Source organism: Tachypleus tridentatus, chromosome 9, assembly GCF_004210375.1.
Source record: "Tachypleus tridentatus isolate NWPU-2018 chromosome 9, ASM421037v1, whole genome shotgun sequence".
Taxonomy (NCBI): Eukaryota; Metazoa; Arthropoda; class Merostomata; order Xiphosura; family Limulidae; genus Tachypleus; species Tachypleus tridentatus.
In genome coordinates, this window is record NC_134833.1 from 20623918 (window position 1) to 20641056 (window position 17139).

General features: G+C 34.5%; 1 protein-coding gene across 1 annotated transcript; it reads left to right on the plus strand.

The window, feature by feature from the left end:
• The first annotated feature begins 261 nt into the window (after positions 1–261).
• Positions 262–13047, plus strand: LOC143224823 (uncharacterized). The gene is made up of 3 exons (XM_076453165.1): positions 262–1361; positions 8627–8920; positions 12220–13047. The coding sequence occupies exon 3, from the start codon at positions 12435–12437 to the stop codon at positions 12834–12836; it is 402 nt and encodes a 133-aa protein (XP_076309280.1). The 5' UTR covers positions 262–1361; positions 8627–8920; positions 12220–12434; the 3' UTR covers positions 12837–13047.
• Positions 13048–17139: the final 4092 nt, after the last annotated feature.

The window sequence follows — 17139 nt, forward strand, 5'->3', positions numbered from 1 at the left end:
AAACAATTTATTTCATAATTTTATAAAAAGTCTGAGAAGATAAATATTCAAACGAGTTAAACTGTTTTTGAAATACTGTAATATTGCCGTAGGAAGGAAAAAAATATAATTCGCATGCCGTCTCACTGTCAGTAAGTATTATTTCTCTTATATCCTTGTGAAATTAGAAGATGCTTAATTTATTTTAGCGACCGAGTCATTTCTCACATTTTATCAACAAAGTTGTCATCACATTCGTTTTTAGTATTAGCCAAATTTTTGTGGACTTTCTCGTATGCACGATTCGTTCAGAACCATATGCTTATCACTTTGGAAACAAACTTTTAGACATTTCTGCATATTCAGCTAAATTTTCCTTCAACACAACTTTAAATTTACTTTACTTTGCAATAATTTAGCTTCGATTTGTTTATCTGCATTTTTTTCACTGTGGGTTTTATTCTTCGTTTTTGTAAATTTATTTGTTTATTTAGTAAAAACTGGATCATAACTGTTTCATACTCTAAGCGATTGTATGAATACCATTGCTTTACTTTATTGTTTACGTTACGTATAATTTTATTAAATATATTAAACCAACACATCAATAAAGAAAAAAATTATTGTTTACAGCAGCGATAATCTAAGCAGAGTAAAAGTCGAAAATTGTAGATGAAATACCACAAACTTATTTGTTCGTCGTGAAGTTACAAAATAGACTATCTGTGCTACAGCCAACACGGGTATTGAGACCCGGTTTCTAGTTGTATAACTCCGCAGACATCCCGCTGTGGCACTGGGATCCAGCTTGTGCTGGAAATAGATTTTAGAACAAATGTTTGTTCATTTCCTTTTAAACAGAAAAAGGTGTTAGTTTTCTCTTTAAGTAAGTTTAATCATGATTTTCAAACCAAAAATGATGATTTGTGACCATTGTGAGCTCGATTAAGTGTTTATTTAAGTGTATGTATGTATATATATATGTATGTGTTTATTTTGTTTCTTAACATACTGAGTTTTCGTTTTGTTTCATGTCCTGAGTCCCAGGGAATGTATAGTCAAGTGCGGGTGATTTTTCTGTGGATTTCTGTTTTGAATTGTGTATTAGTTATTTTGATCTTGAGGTTGAGAAATGCTATATGGTTAGTTGGTTTTTTTTCCTGTTCACAGGTGAACTTAATGTGAGATGTATCAAGTTAACGTGGTTGAAAAACTAAGTATGTGTTCTGTAGATGTGAATCCAGCAATTGTATCATCAACATACCTGTACCAGTATAGTGGTGGATGTAAGGATGAATTAATCGCTTGAGATTCAGTCTCTGTCATGAACATGTTGGCTAGAACTGGTAGCATGGGATACCCTACACTTAGGCCATTTATTTGTAAGTAATTTTGGTCATTGAACATAAAGTTAGTATTAGAGGTATGAATTTTATAAGGGTTGATAATTAGTTGCTGGGGGTGTGTATTAATGGATTAAGATCTTGGATATAAAGTTCTAAAGCTATCTTACAGACTTCGGTAGTTGGTACGTCTGTGAAGAGGAAGACAATATCAAAACAAGCCAATAATTAGTTTGGCTTTATGGTTTACTTGATTAATAATACATTTAAAGTTAAAAGAATCTTTGAAAAAGAATCTGATGTTGCGTATTTAGAAAACACCACCCACGCTATGTGTCTACCGAGATTGTAACTGAATGATTCATAGGTCGGCATTGTGGATTTTAGTGGACAATCGGGTTTGTGAGGTTTGGGGGGTGCCGTATAGTTGTAGTGTCCGTGAGTCGGTCTTGCATAGGTAATAATAAAAGTTTTCTGAGATTGTGTCGTTGTTGTTTTTTTTTCATTTTGTTTGATCGGTTTTGTGTATTTTTGTTGAATTTGTTTGTATTTAATATGATGTTATTCATTTCTTTGGACGTATTCATTTGTGTTCATTATAACTATGGCATTGCCTTATTCTGCTTTCAGAATTTTGATGGTGTTGTCCCGCTTTCGGTTGCTTATAGAATTATTACATTTCTGTCTAAGATTTTTACCTTCCTTTTCTATGAATAAAAGTTATGTTAATGGTTTCGTGTAAGAATTATTTGAAAATGTTTATTAAAATACTGTTTTGAGGTTCTTCGGGGAAATAAATGTTTTCGGCTCCACTTGGAAAGACAGGTTGTTGGTCATTCATTGATTTACTGTCAAAGTTGTCTTCTTTCTGGTGGATGTTTCCCGTTGTTTTGCTGGTGTTCTCGGTTTGTGTAGAATGAATCACTAGTCTTCTCGCTAAGTCTTCCAGCCAGACTTGTATTTCTACAGATAGAATACTACTTGGTGTCATTTCAGAGTACTTAATTGTCGATTGGATCTGTTAATTACGAGGTTGGTTGATGGATCTTCGTGTTGGCGTCCTTTTTGTTGTTAGCACCTCAGCTGATCCTGTTTTTTTTCTCGTTATCGTGAATAATTTTTTTTTTATGTTTATAACAATTCACTTGTAATAATGTACTCTGTATTTTATATTCCTTTTAGTTTCAGTTATTTGAGTTCCACAAACTTATTTTATTTTATAAATGCCTGTTCTTCCATTGTATTAATTTTATCCTTGGTTTTATTTCATAAATTATTAACTTTATTAATATGTTTATTAACAAGATAAAAGATTATTTATAGAAAATATTAAAATCTTGGCAGCTATATAGGGCAAGATTAACCCTTCCTTTTAATTTCTAAAATTATTTCATCACATTACAATTGACATAATTCTTGTTCATAAATATGGGGCCCAGCATGGCCAGGTGGTTAGGGCACTCGACTTGTAATTTGAGGGTCCCTGGTTCAAATTTTCGTCACACCAAACATGCTCGCCCTTTCACCCGTGGAGCGTTATAATCTTACGATCAATCCCACTCTTCGTTGGTAAAAGAGTAGTCCAACATTTGGCGGTGGGTGGTGATGACTAGCTGCCTTCCCTTCTTTAAACAGTAAGTGTTCTAAGACTCTGGCTAATCTCAGGAGTTAGATCTTCTTTAAACAGTAAATGTTCTAAGACTCTGGCTGATCTCAGAAATTAGACCTTCTTTAAACAGTAAGTGTTCTAAGACTCTGGCTGATCTCAGGAGTTAGACCTTCTTTAAACAGGAAGTGTTCTAAGACTCTGGCTGATCTCAGGAGTTAGATATTCTTTCTTCTGTGTTAAAATGATTGTAAGCTGATCGTTTTAGAGAGATGTATCTATTTCTTCTTAAGGATGAACTCAATGAAACCAAATCTTTGTACCAAAATATTGCCCAACCACTGATAAACTAATGATAATTCGTTTAGTTTTTATATGAAAACTATTTTGTAATTAATTTCTCTAATTATTGTCTTCTCCACTAAACTGTAATCAAATAACACAGAAAAAACTGCAAACTTAATATGTTCATTATGGCTATTAGAATATGATAATCCATATGGAGTATAACACAAGTTGCCCCATATATCTTCTGTTCCATTTATTCTTTGTTTTCACTTACGAACTATTTCTAAATAAATTTGAAGAAACAGATAAATGGACAGCTAATGCAAAAAGCATTTATATGTACTACGTAAATAAGAAACGCAATGTAAATACATTTAGCAAGTTCGTTATTGTCGTTCTGTTTTAGTTTTTAGAAATAAATTAGTTTTAGAACTATTATTAGAACCCTTTACATTCAGTCGCACTATAAGAAGCCACGATGTTCAAACATAATTAATAGTTTCAAGCATATATCGTTAAATCTATTAGCTATTGTCCTTTTAGACTATACTTATTACACATATTCTGATTGTGCTTCACAACACAATTATCAGCATTAATATGCGAATCAGTACGAGAAAATTAAATGCACTTAATACGAGTAGTTTAGGAAGAGATCGCATATGGTGTTTGTGCTGACATCTATTGAAACGAGTAGGAAGGAAACGATAAAATGAAATGGAATACGTCATAATCCCAGTGATGTCGAGAAACCCACTTGTTGAGAAATTTATATGCAAAAACGGCTCGTTTGGGTTGAGAAAATATTTTGCATAGAAGGTCTAAACGTTGTTCGCTCTTCTATGTAAAATATTTTATCAACCCAAACGAGCCGTTTTTGCATATAAACGTCATAATCCCACTACTACTTTTTGACCACAGATGGCAGCAAGAGCGCAAAACTACATAGGTTGAGTCACTGAGCAGATGCACGTGAATTACGACAGATTTTTTAAAGTGGCATCATCAAATCATATAATAACCACCTGACATGGGTGCTGGTGGTAAAGCAGACAACCTGTCTTCGGTACAAACATTCGATGTCGAATCCCAGTTGACAATGAAAGCACCAGTGTGGGCATGACGTAAGGCGCCATCTGTCTGTTTCATTTCCCAGGTTACTCAACAACTCAAAATCGTTATTTATACTTATCAGTTTAGTCCACATTCTGGGCCTAGTTAAACCCACACAAAAATATCGAGTTTAATTATTTCATACAGAAGTGAAGTTAAGTATTTTGTAATAGTATACTTGTAAAACATTCGGTTTGTATAGTGTTGTGCAATGAACAATTAAATTAATTTGTTCGGTTTGTGTTGAACATCGAGCAAAACTACTCGGGGATTAACTACGCTACCTATTCCAAATTCAGTTGTGAGAAATTAAAGGGTGGGCAGCTAGTCAACACTATCCACCGTCAACTCTTGGAGTACTCTTTTTACCAACGGATAGTGGGTTTAACTATCAAATTATAACGCCCCCACTGCTGAAAGGGCGTGTTCGATGAGAGGGATTCGATTCCCAATCAGTAAAAAAAGAGTGGGTAGCCCAGTTGTTATTTTCTAACAACAAATCAGACACACTATTTAAATTCTGAAAAAAAAAATCACAATTACGATAACATTTGTTTGTTTGGAATTAAGCACAAAGCTACACAGAGGCTATTTGTGTTCTGCCCACCACTGGTATCGCAACCCGGTTTCTAGCGGTGATTACGATAAGGATTTGTTTAACACTAAATGATTTATTTTCTAGCAACAATTATTAATAATTATCACGTTTGTGAATCAATCTACTGTTCTTGATTTCGTACTAATCCTAGGATAAATGAAACACATGAAACGCATTCCGTTTCAGGGTGCGAAACGAGAAAGCTCTTCTTACACTTGTGTTGCAAACATAAACGTGTTAAAACCTAGATATAAATAAAGTGGTAAAGCTGATATCCAAAGGCAGAGCTGACGATCTGTTTGAAAAGAAGCTTTACAAATTCGGTTCATCTTAGAGAATAATATAACCTCTAACGCTTTTATTACTGTATTAATAATTATTAATGTTATTATCACCTATCTATGGTCTTCGCAGTCTTTATCAAGTTTGTTTATTTTGCCTTTATGGTTCAGCTGACTTAATAATGGTCGGTCTGGTGGCTCTCTGAAGTTCCGTTTTAAAGGTAGCTTTGATTTTTGCCAATATGCTAAAAAATTTCCACAACATTACTATAAAACATACAGGCCAGACTTTCTTAAGTGTCTAATTTGATGAAGCCAGTGTTCTAAGGCAAATTTCTCTGAGTACGTACCTGATGAGTTATAACATTTAATTTCGAGGTTCGATCCCTAAAGCTCACCCAGACCACTGTGTAGCTTGTGCTGAAACGAAACAAACGTACTCGATAACATTAGCACATTTAACAATGAAACTGAGGTGTTTAGTAGCTAAAAGGCTGTATTATAACTACAGCTGTATTTGAACAGCATACATTGTATTTAAAACGGCTGTTATTGTTTTATACAACCAAAATGCCATATTCTTTCATTTAAAACGTTTTAATATTTTGAGAAAATGTCTCGAATAGCATAGAAATAATCACATAAAATACATTACAGCAGGGGTGGATACAGGATATTTTGGTAGGGAGGGGGGTATGATCGCCTAAGAAACAGTGACTTAAATCCGACCCCAAGTAAACTTTTCCTTGTTACTGCAACATAAATGTCATGGAATTTGTTTAGAAACAAAGAAAAGAAACATACATGACTATGAACTGTCATTTATTGATTTTATTCTAAAATATCAAGTTACAAGTAACCATACAGCACTATATTGAATCACACAACATAGTGCATGTTACAAGTAACCACACAGCACTATACTGAATCACACAACATAGTACATGTTACAAGTAATCATACAGCACTATACTGAATCACACAACATAGTGCATGTTACAAGTAACCATACAGCACTATACTGAATCACACAACATAGTGCATGTTACAAGTAATCATACAGCACTATACTGAATCACACAACATAGTACATGTTACAAGTAACCACACAGCACTATACTGAATCACACAACATAGTACATGTTACAAGTAATCATACAGCACTATACTGAATCACACAACATAGTGCATGTTACAAGTAACCACACAGCACTATACTGAATCACACAACATAGTGCATGTTACAAGTAATCATACAGCACTATACTGAATCACACAACATAGTGCATGTTACAAGTAATCATACAGCACTATACTGAATCACACAACATAGTGCATGTTACAAGTAACCACACAGCACTATACTGAATCACACAACATTGTACATGTTACAAGTAATCGTACAGCACTATACTGAATCACACAACATAGTGCATGTTACAAGTAACCATACAGCACTATACTGAATCACACAACATAGTACATGTTACAAGTAATCATACAGCACTATACTGAATCACACAACATAGTGCATGTTACAAGTAACCACACAGCACTATACTGAATCACACAACATTGTACATGTTACAAGTAACCATACAGCACTATACTGAATCACACAACATAGTACATGTTACAAGTAACCATACAGCACTATACTGAATCACACAACATAGTACATGTTACAAGTAATTATACAGCACTATACTGAATCACACAACATAGTGCATGTTACAAGTAACCATACAGCACTATACTGAATCACACAACATAGTACATGTTACAAGTAATCGTACAGCACTATACTGAATCACACAACATAGTACATGTTACAAGTAATCGTACAGCACTATACTGAATCACACAACATAGTGCATGTTACAAGTAACCATACAGCACTATACTGAATCACACAACATAGTACATGTTACAAGTAACCATACAGCACTATACTGAATCACACAACATAGTGCATGTTACAAGTAACCATACAGCACTATACTGAATCACACAACATAGTACATGTTACAAGTAACCATACAGCACTATACTGAATCACACAACATAGTACATGTTACAAGTAATCATACAGCACTATACTGAATCACACAACATTGTACAAGTTACAAGTAATCGTACAGCACTATACTGAATCACACAACATAGTACATGTTACAAGTAATCATACAGCACTATACTGAATCACACAACATAGTGCATGTTACAAGTAACCATACAGCACTATACTGAATCACACAACATAGTACATGTTACAAGTAATCATACAGCACTATACTGAATCACACAACATAGTACATGTTACAAGTAACCTTACAGCACTTTACTGAATCACACAACATAGTACATGTTACAAGTAATCGTACAGCACTATACTGAATGACACAACATAGTACATGTTACAAGTAATCATACAGCACTATACTGAATCACACAACATAGTGCATGTTGCAAGTAATCATACAGCACTATACTGAATCACACAACATAGTACATGTTACAAGTAATCATACAGCACTATACAGAATCACACAACATAGTGCATGTTACAAGTAATCATACAGCACTATACTGAATCACACAACATAGTGCATGTTACAAGTAATCATACAGCACTATACTGAATCACACAACATTGTACAAGTTACAATGAACTTTCATGTATTCCTAAATAACATGTTACAAGTAAACATACAGCACTTAGGCCTACAGCAGTATATCGAATCACGTACACAGCATATTAACATGATCTCTTTAACACCACAGTACATATGACCATGTACTCTCGTTTATTCCAAATCATTTCTGAGGGGAAGTAAGTGACGGCTTAGTGGGTTGATCTAGCCAATACTATAAAGTCACTCGGTCTGAGGTCAATTTAGTACTGGTCAGACAGTAGCTCCTTGTTCCTGGGGAAATCCCACTAAGTGGTCTACGTAATCAAAAATATTCTGATTGAGATGATCAGTACTTTATATTTCTGATTTCCCACTAACCTACACAATTTTGGTATGGCCAGTGGGGGGAATGCACTACCCCCCTCTGTATCCATCCCTGCATTGCAGTAACGCGTTAAGATTTGCATAATCCATTAAAGATGTCAGTAAAGAATGGTTTATTCATTTCACGTCAGTGTTTATTTTAAACACATCAGATATATTAATTAAGATGAACCGTCAGCATTTCATACATTTCTAATATGGATATTATAGCGAGTAAATGTTTACATTAACTTGATATCCGTCGCATAACACTATGGTGGAACATAACTTGACATTCGGTATATCTTCACACATCAAACTAAATAAAAATATCTCTGACCATTTTGACTGCGAAAACCTGTAAAAGCATTTATTCTTTTCGTGTAATGTTTACAAAATACGAACTACGTTTCTTCTAGAATGAATCTTTGCAAGAGACCATATTATACGACTGATTACTGGTGTTGAAAGGTAATAGGTTTGTCTAAGCTAATTGACAGATCAAAGGAGTCCGCCTCTGAACTGCATTAGCTTGTAGCATGAAACTTGCCGCCAAGTTGACGTCAGGACTGCCAAAAGACGGTATAAAAGAGACGTTATAACTTTCAGGCCAAACCCAAACTCCTCGTTGTCTTGGTAAAAATTTCGAAGACGAACGACAAAGGAGGTCCAGTTTTGTTAAGGCAACTTCTGTTATTTTCGAGAACTACAGAGTAAGTAAACATGTTTGTAAATTAGAAGTCTCGATAATATTTTGTGAAATATATGGATCCTCCGACGTTTTAATTGCAGTATGCCACGAAAACCTTTGTTTTGATAATAATATCAAATTACTTTTAAATTTCCTATTATATAATTTATAGGTGGCTGTTGTCGGTTTGAATTAAGCACAAAGCTACACAATGGGCTATCGGTATTCTGCCTACCACGGATATCGAAACCCGGTTTTTAGCGTCATAAGTCCGCAGACATGCCGCTGAGCCACTGGGAGGCAGGTGGTTGTTAAAAAATGGTGTCATAAAACATCTAACAAAAACTTAGTTTCAATTAGCAGCGTCTTAGGAACTTTCACAATAGGTTATTAACACGTAATTAACGCATCTATTATTAAGTTTATTTGTATATCATTAACACGTTATAACTTGTACATATAATATGTATGTGTGGGTGTGTATATAGACATACGATTGACCCAACCATCTATAAAATCTCTATGTATATCCTTAACATAATTAAACTTAACTATTTGTACACTCTACATATACACACATATGTATATGTAAATTTAAAGACAGAGGCCCGGCATGGCCAAGTGGGTTCAGGCGTGCGACTCTTAATCTGAGGGTCGCGGGTTCGAATCCCCATTGCACCAAACATGCTTGCCCTTTCAGCCGTAGGGGCGTTATAATGTGACGGTCAAGCCAACTATTCATTACTAAAAGAGTAGCCCAAGGGTTGGCGGTGGGTGGTGATGACTAGCTGCCTTCCCTTTAGTCTTACACTGCTAAATTAGGGGCGACTAGCGCAGATAGCCCTCGAGTAGCTTTGCGCGAAATTCAAAAACGAAGGAATGATTTAAAGACAGGTATTTACAAATAGTTGGGTAAATGACGAAAATAACCGTGGTATCAGAGAGCTCAAAAACTAATTTTAGAAACATTTTATTTTTATTTGAAAACTTAACATCTGTCGGAGAAATTGGTTACTAATTGTTAACTAATACTATTACTCTTTTATAACAGTCCAACTTATTTATTGTAGTGTATAATTTATGTTACCTTGCACATATTGTAATCACACTGTATGTTCTGTAATATAACATTGAAATCGCCGACTTACTCATAACATACAAATCTACTCATGTACTTCCTCAAAGCGATGAAGCGATAAAACTGAGACAAATTCCTATATCTATTGTCCATCCCGGTCGGACAACGGTAAGTTTACAGACTTGCAACGTTGAGATTCAAGATTCGATTCCCCGCGGTTTAGAGAGCTCAGGTAGCCTATTTTCATGATCCATTAATTAATAAAACGCCAGGCCAAGTTCCATTGAACCAAGGAATGATTCCATGTAATTTGTTGAGCATGCGCATATCTATCAACTTGTATGCGTGTATACATTTGCAAATGGGGAATCTGGAATAAATAATAACAATGTGAAATCTAAACAAAAGCATTTAGAAGTCATAACAAATATAACTCCGGCAAATGCCCCCCAATGGCACAGCGTTATGTCTGCTGACTTACAATGCTAAAAACTGGGCTTCGATACCTGTTTGTTTGATTTTGGATTTCGCGCAAAGCTACACGAGGACTATCTGCACTAGCCGTCCCTAACTTGACAGGATAAGACTAGAGGGAAGTAAGCTAATCACCACCACTCACCGCCAACTCTTTTACCAACGAATAGTGGGATTGACCGTTACATCATAACGTCCCCACGGCTGAAAGGGTAAGCATGTTTGGTGCGACGAGGATTCGAACCCACGACACTCAGATTACGAGTCGCGTGCTCTAACCACCTGACTATGCCGGGCAACTTCGATACCTGTTGTGGGCAGAGCACAGATAGCCCATTGTGTAGCATTGTGCTCAATTACAAACAACAACTGCTGCAAATAGTGATGTAAGCAAGCTAAGTAAGTTATCTGTAGTTCTACGTTGTGTATAAAAGTTAAAACACCACTTTACGTCTTCCTAGAAACTTACGACACACGCACACACTAAACTGTGTGGAAATAATAATCAGGTTTATTTAAACCAAAATTCAAACTCGTTCCCCTGTAAACCTGTTTTCACTGTGATGAACGTGTTAGGAAATGTGTCAAGCATGTAAACCTTAAAGATGGGGATCGTTTTGTAAAATGATAGCATGTTTGTTTTGTTTTGTTTGTTTCTGAATTTCGCACAAAGCTACTCGAGGGCTATCTGTGCTAGCAGTCCCTTATTTAGCAGTGTAAGACTAGAGGGAAGGCAGCTAGTCATCACCACCCACCGCCAACTCTTGGGCTACTTTTTTACCAACGAATAGTGGGGTTGAACGTCACATTATAACGCCCCCACGGCTGAAAGGGCGAGCATGTTTGGAGCGACGGGGATGCGAACCCGCGACCCTCAGATTACAAGTCGCACGCCTTAACACACTTGGCCATGCCGGGCCTATGATAGCATGAAAATCTGAAGTATAGGAAGCGTGTTAACGCGTGAAGATGTCATCACTCATTACATTAGATGCACCAAAAATGCACAAACTGACATTTAAATACAAAAGATATAGTTACTATTCACATACCTAACAGAACGTATCTTACTATAAAGATAATTGCTACATGTGTGCGTGTGTCAGTGTGTCTTATGGTAACTGGAAATTAGCAGACGATTTTTAAGTTATTTTATTTTAGGATTTTTGTTCCAAAACGGAGATAAGAAAAATCCCTTAAAATAGGGCATATTTAAATTTTTTTCTATGTTTTTTGCTCTCACAATTGGCTCGTTCGATTATTGTAATTTTTTGTATGAAAACTGGAAACTGTCTAACGGTGCACATGCGCTATTTACTCTATCATTTCTTTCCCAAGAAAATAAATAATAAACACCGGCAACTGGGCCACGTCTTCACTTTTAGACTTTTCTCTTTTAATTTAAAGACACAAGTAATTAATAAGTTAAATGACTCAATGATTATCTACACAAATCACGGCTTGCGATTAGCATCTAATGAGATCATTGGGAATTTTACTGATAAGAAAGGAGAGCATTATCTAACATTATTATTTATACAATATTTACTTTCTTAACAATAACTGGAAAATGATCAGTTTACCCAACTCTCTGTGTCTCGTTGTTACTGTTCTAAAATGTTGTGGTTTCAACTCTCTACCTATTCTAATGCCACAATTTATAGCCATGTCACGCTTTTAAAATACTGTATTACTCAGTCGCCCTTCATAAACGTCTTTGTTTGCACATTAGTTACCATCTCATAACTTATTCTTGTTTCTAAATATAGATGACGAACCATTGCACTTTAGCGCTGCTTTTGAGATTTGGTTGATTGGAATAACACGTGGAGGCGTGATCGAAGTCTCAACACGATCTCCCAATGAATATCTTACCGTTTCTCATAAAGAACACTTGAAACACTTACCTTTGGAAAGTCACGCTGCCGTTTCGCCTTCTGAGTTCTTCACGAAAAACTTGGAACAGGATGACTTATGGGAGTCCATGATGGATGACAATGGTGAAGATAAGATATTTCTTTTACGTATTTCTCCAAATACTCTGGATGATGGTTCCTGGTATCTTTACAGACAACATTTTCAAGTTCCTGGAATAACGAAGAGTGGCAATGATCCTCAGAAACGTCAGTTTGTATCTTGGGGTGGAAAAAGGGATACTGAAGACAAAGACATTCAGAAACGTCAGTTTGCCGCTTGGGGTGGAAAGAGGAATGCTGACGATTTTGAACCTCAAAAACGTCAGTTTGCCGCTTGGGGTGGAAAGAGAGATTTCGTTCCTTGGGGTGGAAAGAGAAAGCTGGACTACAAGTATAACAAGAAAGATTTTAATGCTTGGGGTGGAAAAAGAGGACTTGAGCCAATGAAATATGACGGTAGTTACGAATAAACGTTTTTGGAGACTGTGAATCAGTTTAGGCAAGTGACATAAAATTAGCTTGTATACTAAAATATATCTCTTTCGATACAGGATAATAATCATATTCTTAAAATCAAATTCATATTTTTAAAAATATCTGTTTACTGAAGTAGCTGACGGTAGATGTCAGCACTATGTGAGACAAGAAACGCACTGGAAAGATGAAATAAAACTTACAAAAAAATCATATATTGTTGTCAATTGTCTAGTAACTATATTAATATGTAAGCTGTTTCATCACCCTAGAGATAAAAAGTTACCAAAATAATACAATATATTTAATTCAACATTCCACGATTTTGAAATAACGACCCCATTATATGACAATGCTGTTTAGTCTCCGTGTCAGCAAATAATAATGCATTTTTGTAATAAATCACTTCAGTACATAGTACCTTTAACCTTGATTTTCGAAACGTGGGGATTATAAATATTTTTCAAAAACTAAAACCTTGTAAGGTCATAAAAGCTGATCAAAATTAAGTTAAATACAAATATCTCAAAAATTAACTTCAAAATTGGTGAAGCTAGTTTTAAATAACCTTTTCGAAAAGTACATGATGTCAAAAATTAACGCGCTAGAAAACTACATTGATTTGGAATACACTATCCCATCATTTGAATATCCTTGCTAATAAGGATATTTACAGCTGAAAACTCAATAATATCTCGCAAGGTTTGTCCTATTTAAGATACTTAGGTTATCTCTATATCGGTATACTATACTAACGTAATTTAAGCAAAATATTATTTTTGTACAGGAAAACAAAAATCTGACGTCAACAAATTTCTGGGACTACCTTGCAAATAGCTATATCGTAACTAGAAAACTGTTAACAAAATCTAAATATATTGACATCTTAATGTAAAATGATTACATACCAAACAGTAAACATGTTTATTCCAAGTGACCGACTCAGAGTCTATAAATTCAGTGAATACCCGGATTAAATATTTGGAAGGAGTTGTGATGAGTGACTCCACCATTCATTCAGAAAACTTTCTTCAGCTAATCCAGTGAGTCTGATGGTTAGTTAGCTGTAAAATCCGTCTATAAAGCTGGTTCCAGATGTATTCCTTAGCTTGCAGAAAATAGTCCATCCTCACAGCAGTATCCTGTATGTTGTGAAGAATAGCTGCACAAACACCACAGGTACAATAATTATTGTCCAACAAATTAAGTCAGGTCTAACGACATCAACAAACAAACAAAAGAATATTACACTAGGTAAATTAATCAAAGTTTATTATTTCCAACATCAACAGTCCTAATTCCGTTATATTTAGTCTATTATTTAAATGTAATAAAATGAAAAACACATGCTGTATAGAATTGATGAGTAAAACTGAATGATTCTTATTGTCGAGAGACCACCTTGGATACCAACAAAGACTCCATAAATTAAGAATCATGAATTTTGGGGATATACAAAACTCGTGTGACTTTTAAAAGCTAATGGAACTGGCTTTGCAAAAGAGAGAAGTTTAGTTTTTTTGAATTTCACGCAAAGCTACACGAGGACTATCTGCTCTAGCCGTCCCTAATTTAGCAGTGTAAAACTAGAGGGAAGGCAACTAGTCATCACCACTCACCGTCAACTCTTGAGCTACTCTTTTACCAACGAATAGCTGCCTTCTCTCTAGTCTTACACTGCTAAATTATGGACGATTAGAGCAGATATCCCTCGTGTAGCTTTGCGCAAAATTCAAAACAAACAAACTATTCTAATATAATTATGCGAACAAGATGCTTTTACTTAATTAAAACTGAACAAAATCAACAAGTTAACTAAGACTTTTTTATGGAAATTATAATAAGGCGAATGTAGTAATTGAATATATTTACCCGTCCGAAAGATAAGGAAGTATTTTTCAAACTGTTTGTTAGAATACTGTTCTTCCATGGTATCTACTAGCTAAGAACCATATTTTGTTTATGATGTTTATCACATTCTGGTTTACAAATTTTCTCAGCATCTATTAATTATCATTAGCCCCCAAGTTGTTTTTGTTTTGCTTCGTGTTTAATCTTTCGAAAATTTCTGAAATAGTCACAACATTTCTTAAATACCACAAATTTAAACAATGTTAAAGTAACGACGCTTAGGTATTCACTAATTTATAACAGCTTTCTGAATATTTACCAATCATCAAAAATTCTTAACTCTTGATTTATTCTCAGTTGGACTTGTTTCTCTTCAGAATATTTGGACAATTTCAATCCGTGAACGAAATGCAGCATATTTTCTGTATTTTTCAGAAATCTCGAATGAAAGGTAGAAGTAGAATTTATACCAGACTGAGAAGATATATCATTATATACGCGAAAAAATTCTTTTCCAGACCACTTGCACTAACCACATAATTGTTATATGCATCCTGTTTGAACAATGGTAAATTTACAGGCTTCCAACTCTAAACTTCAGGGTTTGATTTCCCGTGGTAGACACATCAAATAGCCCAATGTGGTTTTGTTCTAAAGCAAAAAATAAAATAAACTGTTGATCATTCCCATCGAAAAATAAGAGAGGTTATAATCTTAAGAAATCACCTGTCTCACCAGAGAGAAAAAAGATCACTATTTACGTTCACATATTCTGTTCTTATTTATAGAAATCTTTGCCACAAGACAGTGCACGTGATACCCTAGGTGAATGACCCAATGCAATAGATAATTAGAATGAAAGAAAGTTAACTACTTCCTTAACCAACAGTCTGTGTTAAAACAATATATTCTCATATATATTCACACTTTTGAAGATTTTTCTCTTAAATAAGAAGGTATAAAACATGTGATATGCCTGATTTATGTATTCTCAAAATTAATTAATTATCACTGGCACTAGCAACGATACTGAACTGATAGTTTTTGAGATGGAATGTTGGAATCAAACCAATGATAAAAGACATGTAAGTACTTGCATTACAATACAAGATAATAATGAAATATTGTAATATAAGAATTCTATTCATTAATTTACTAAATTGCGTTCCGAATTTACACTGAAATATTAAACTTTGTATAAAAATCTATCGACAGTTGGATGATTCAAAACTTGGGCATTTCACGTTCACCTTGATATCATACTTAGCATTTCTTTAAAGTAATATTATTCAGCCTTTCAAAGAATAATGTAAAATAATAATTCATATGGATGAAATTTAAAAAGTGATAATAACTTTAGATCAAGAAAACAAGAGAATGATGCGTTGTTGCATTCTATTGTAACTGCAAATAGCTCATTAAAAATATATCTCAGAACGGCTGGTATGGGTATTAACACTTTTGCTGATAAGAAGAGACCAACGTTTCGACCTTCCTAGGTCATCTTCATGTTAGGAATGTTTTATTAGTTGATTTTTGTTTAAGTTAAGTGAATATAGAAATCACAAAAGTTACATAAAATTTCAAAAGCTTGGTTTTTACAGAATACCTATATAGAATTTAAAATCCACTTATCCTAGTGATGCAGTTGACATTTATGAAAAAAATATAGTGTGAACAACAAAAGATGTAAAAAAAAAAAAGATGGCTCTTCTAAATTATGTTTCAATTTCCGAAAAACGGATATAAGAAATTGAATATATTCTGTTTCCGTGCATCGTATAGAGGACTACTTGATACCTGACAAAGAGTTTACTGGTTTCTCACGTCAGTTTAGCTGCAGGGAATCGATGAGTAAAATTAAATGGTTCTTATTGTCGAGAAACCACCTTGAATATCAACAAAAACTTCATAAAGTCCGAATCATGAATTTCGTGGCTATACAAAACTCATGTAACGTTTAAAAGCTAATGGCTTTACAAGGGCTTCATTGGAATATTTGTCCTGTGTTGCGAAAACAACTATGAGTATTCAGGTTCATTCCAAAGGATCCATCTAGACTATACCATGCTTGATAGAGGTAAAACAAAATATAAATTAACATTCTAGAAAAGAATTAGGGTCCAAAAGAGGCGAATTAAAATACCAAATAAAACCATTACTCCTACATAACAGAGAGGAGTCTGTTTTTTCATTTGTCTTATATTCAAAAGTATTATAAGTTATAACCAGCCAGCGTAAGTAAACAAGGGTAAACTTGTCCAACTTACAATTGTATAACCTTGTTGTTACTAAAAGTCAGTAAAACAACATAACCTAGAAATGACGAATACATTAATACTTATATATAAGATGTTTAAAGTGAGCACGATCTGAGGATTGTAATACATGTAGCAGGATAAATAAATAACTTATAATCGAATGTGGTTTCACTGTATTGTATAGGGT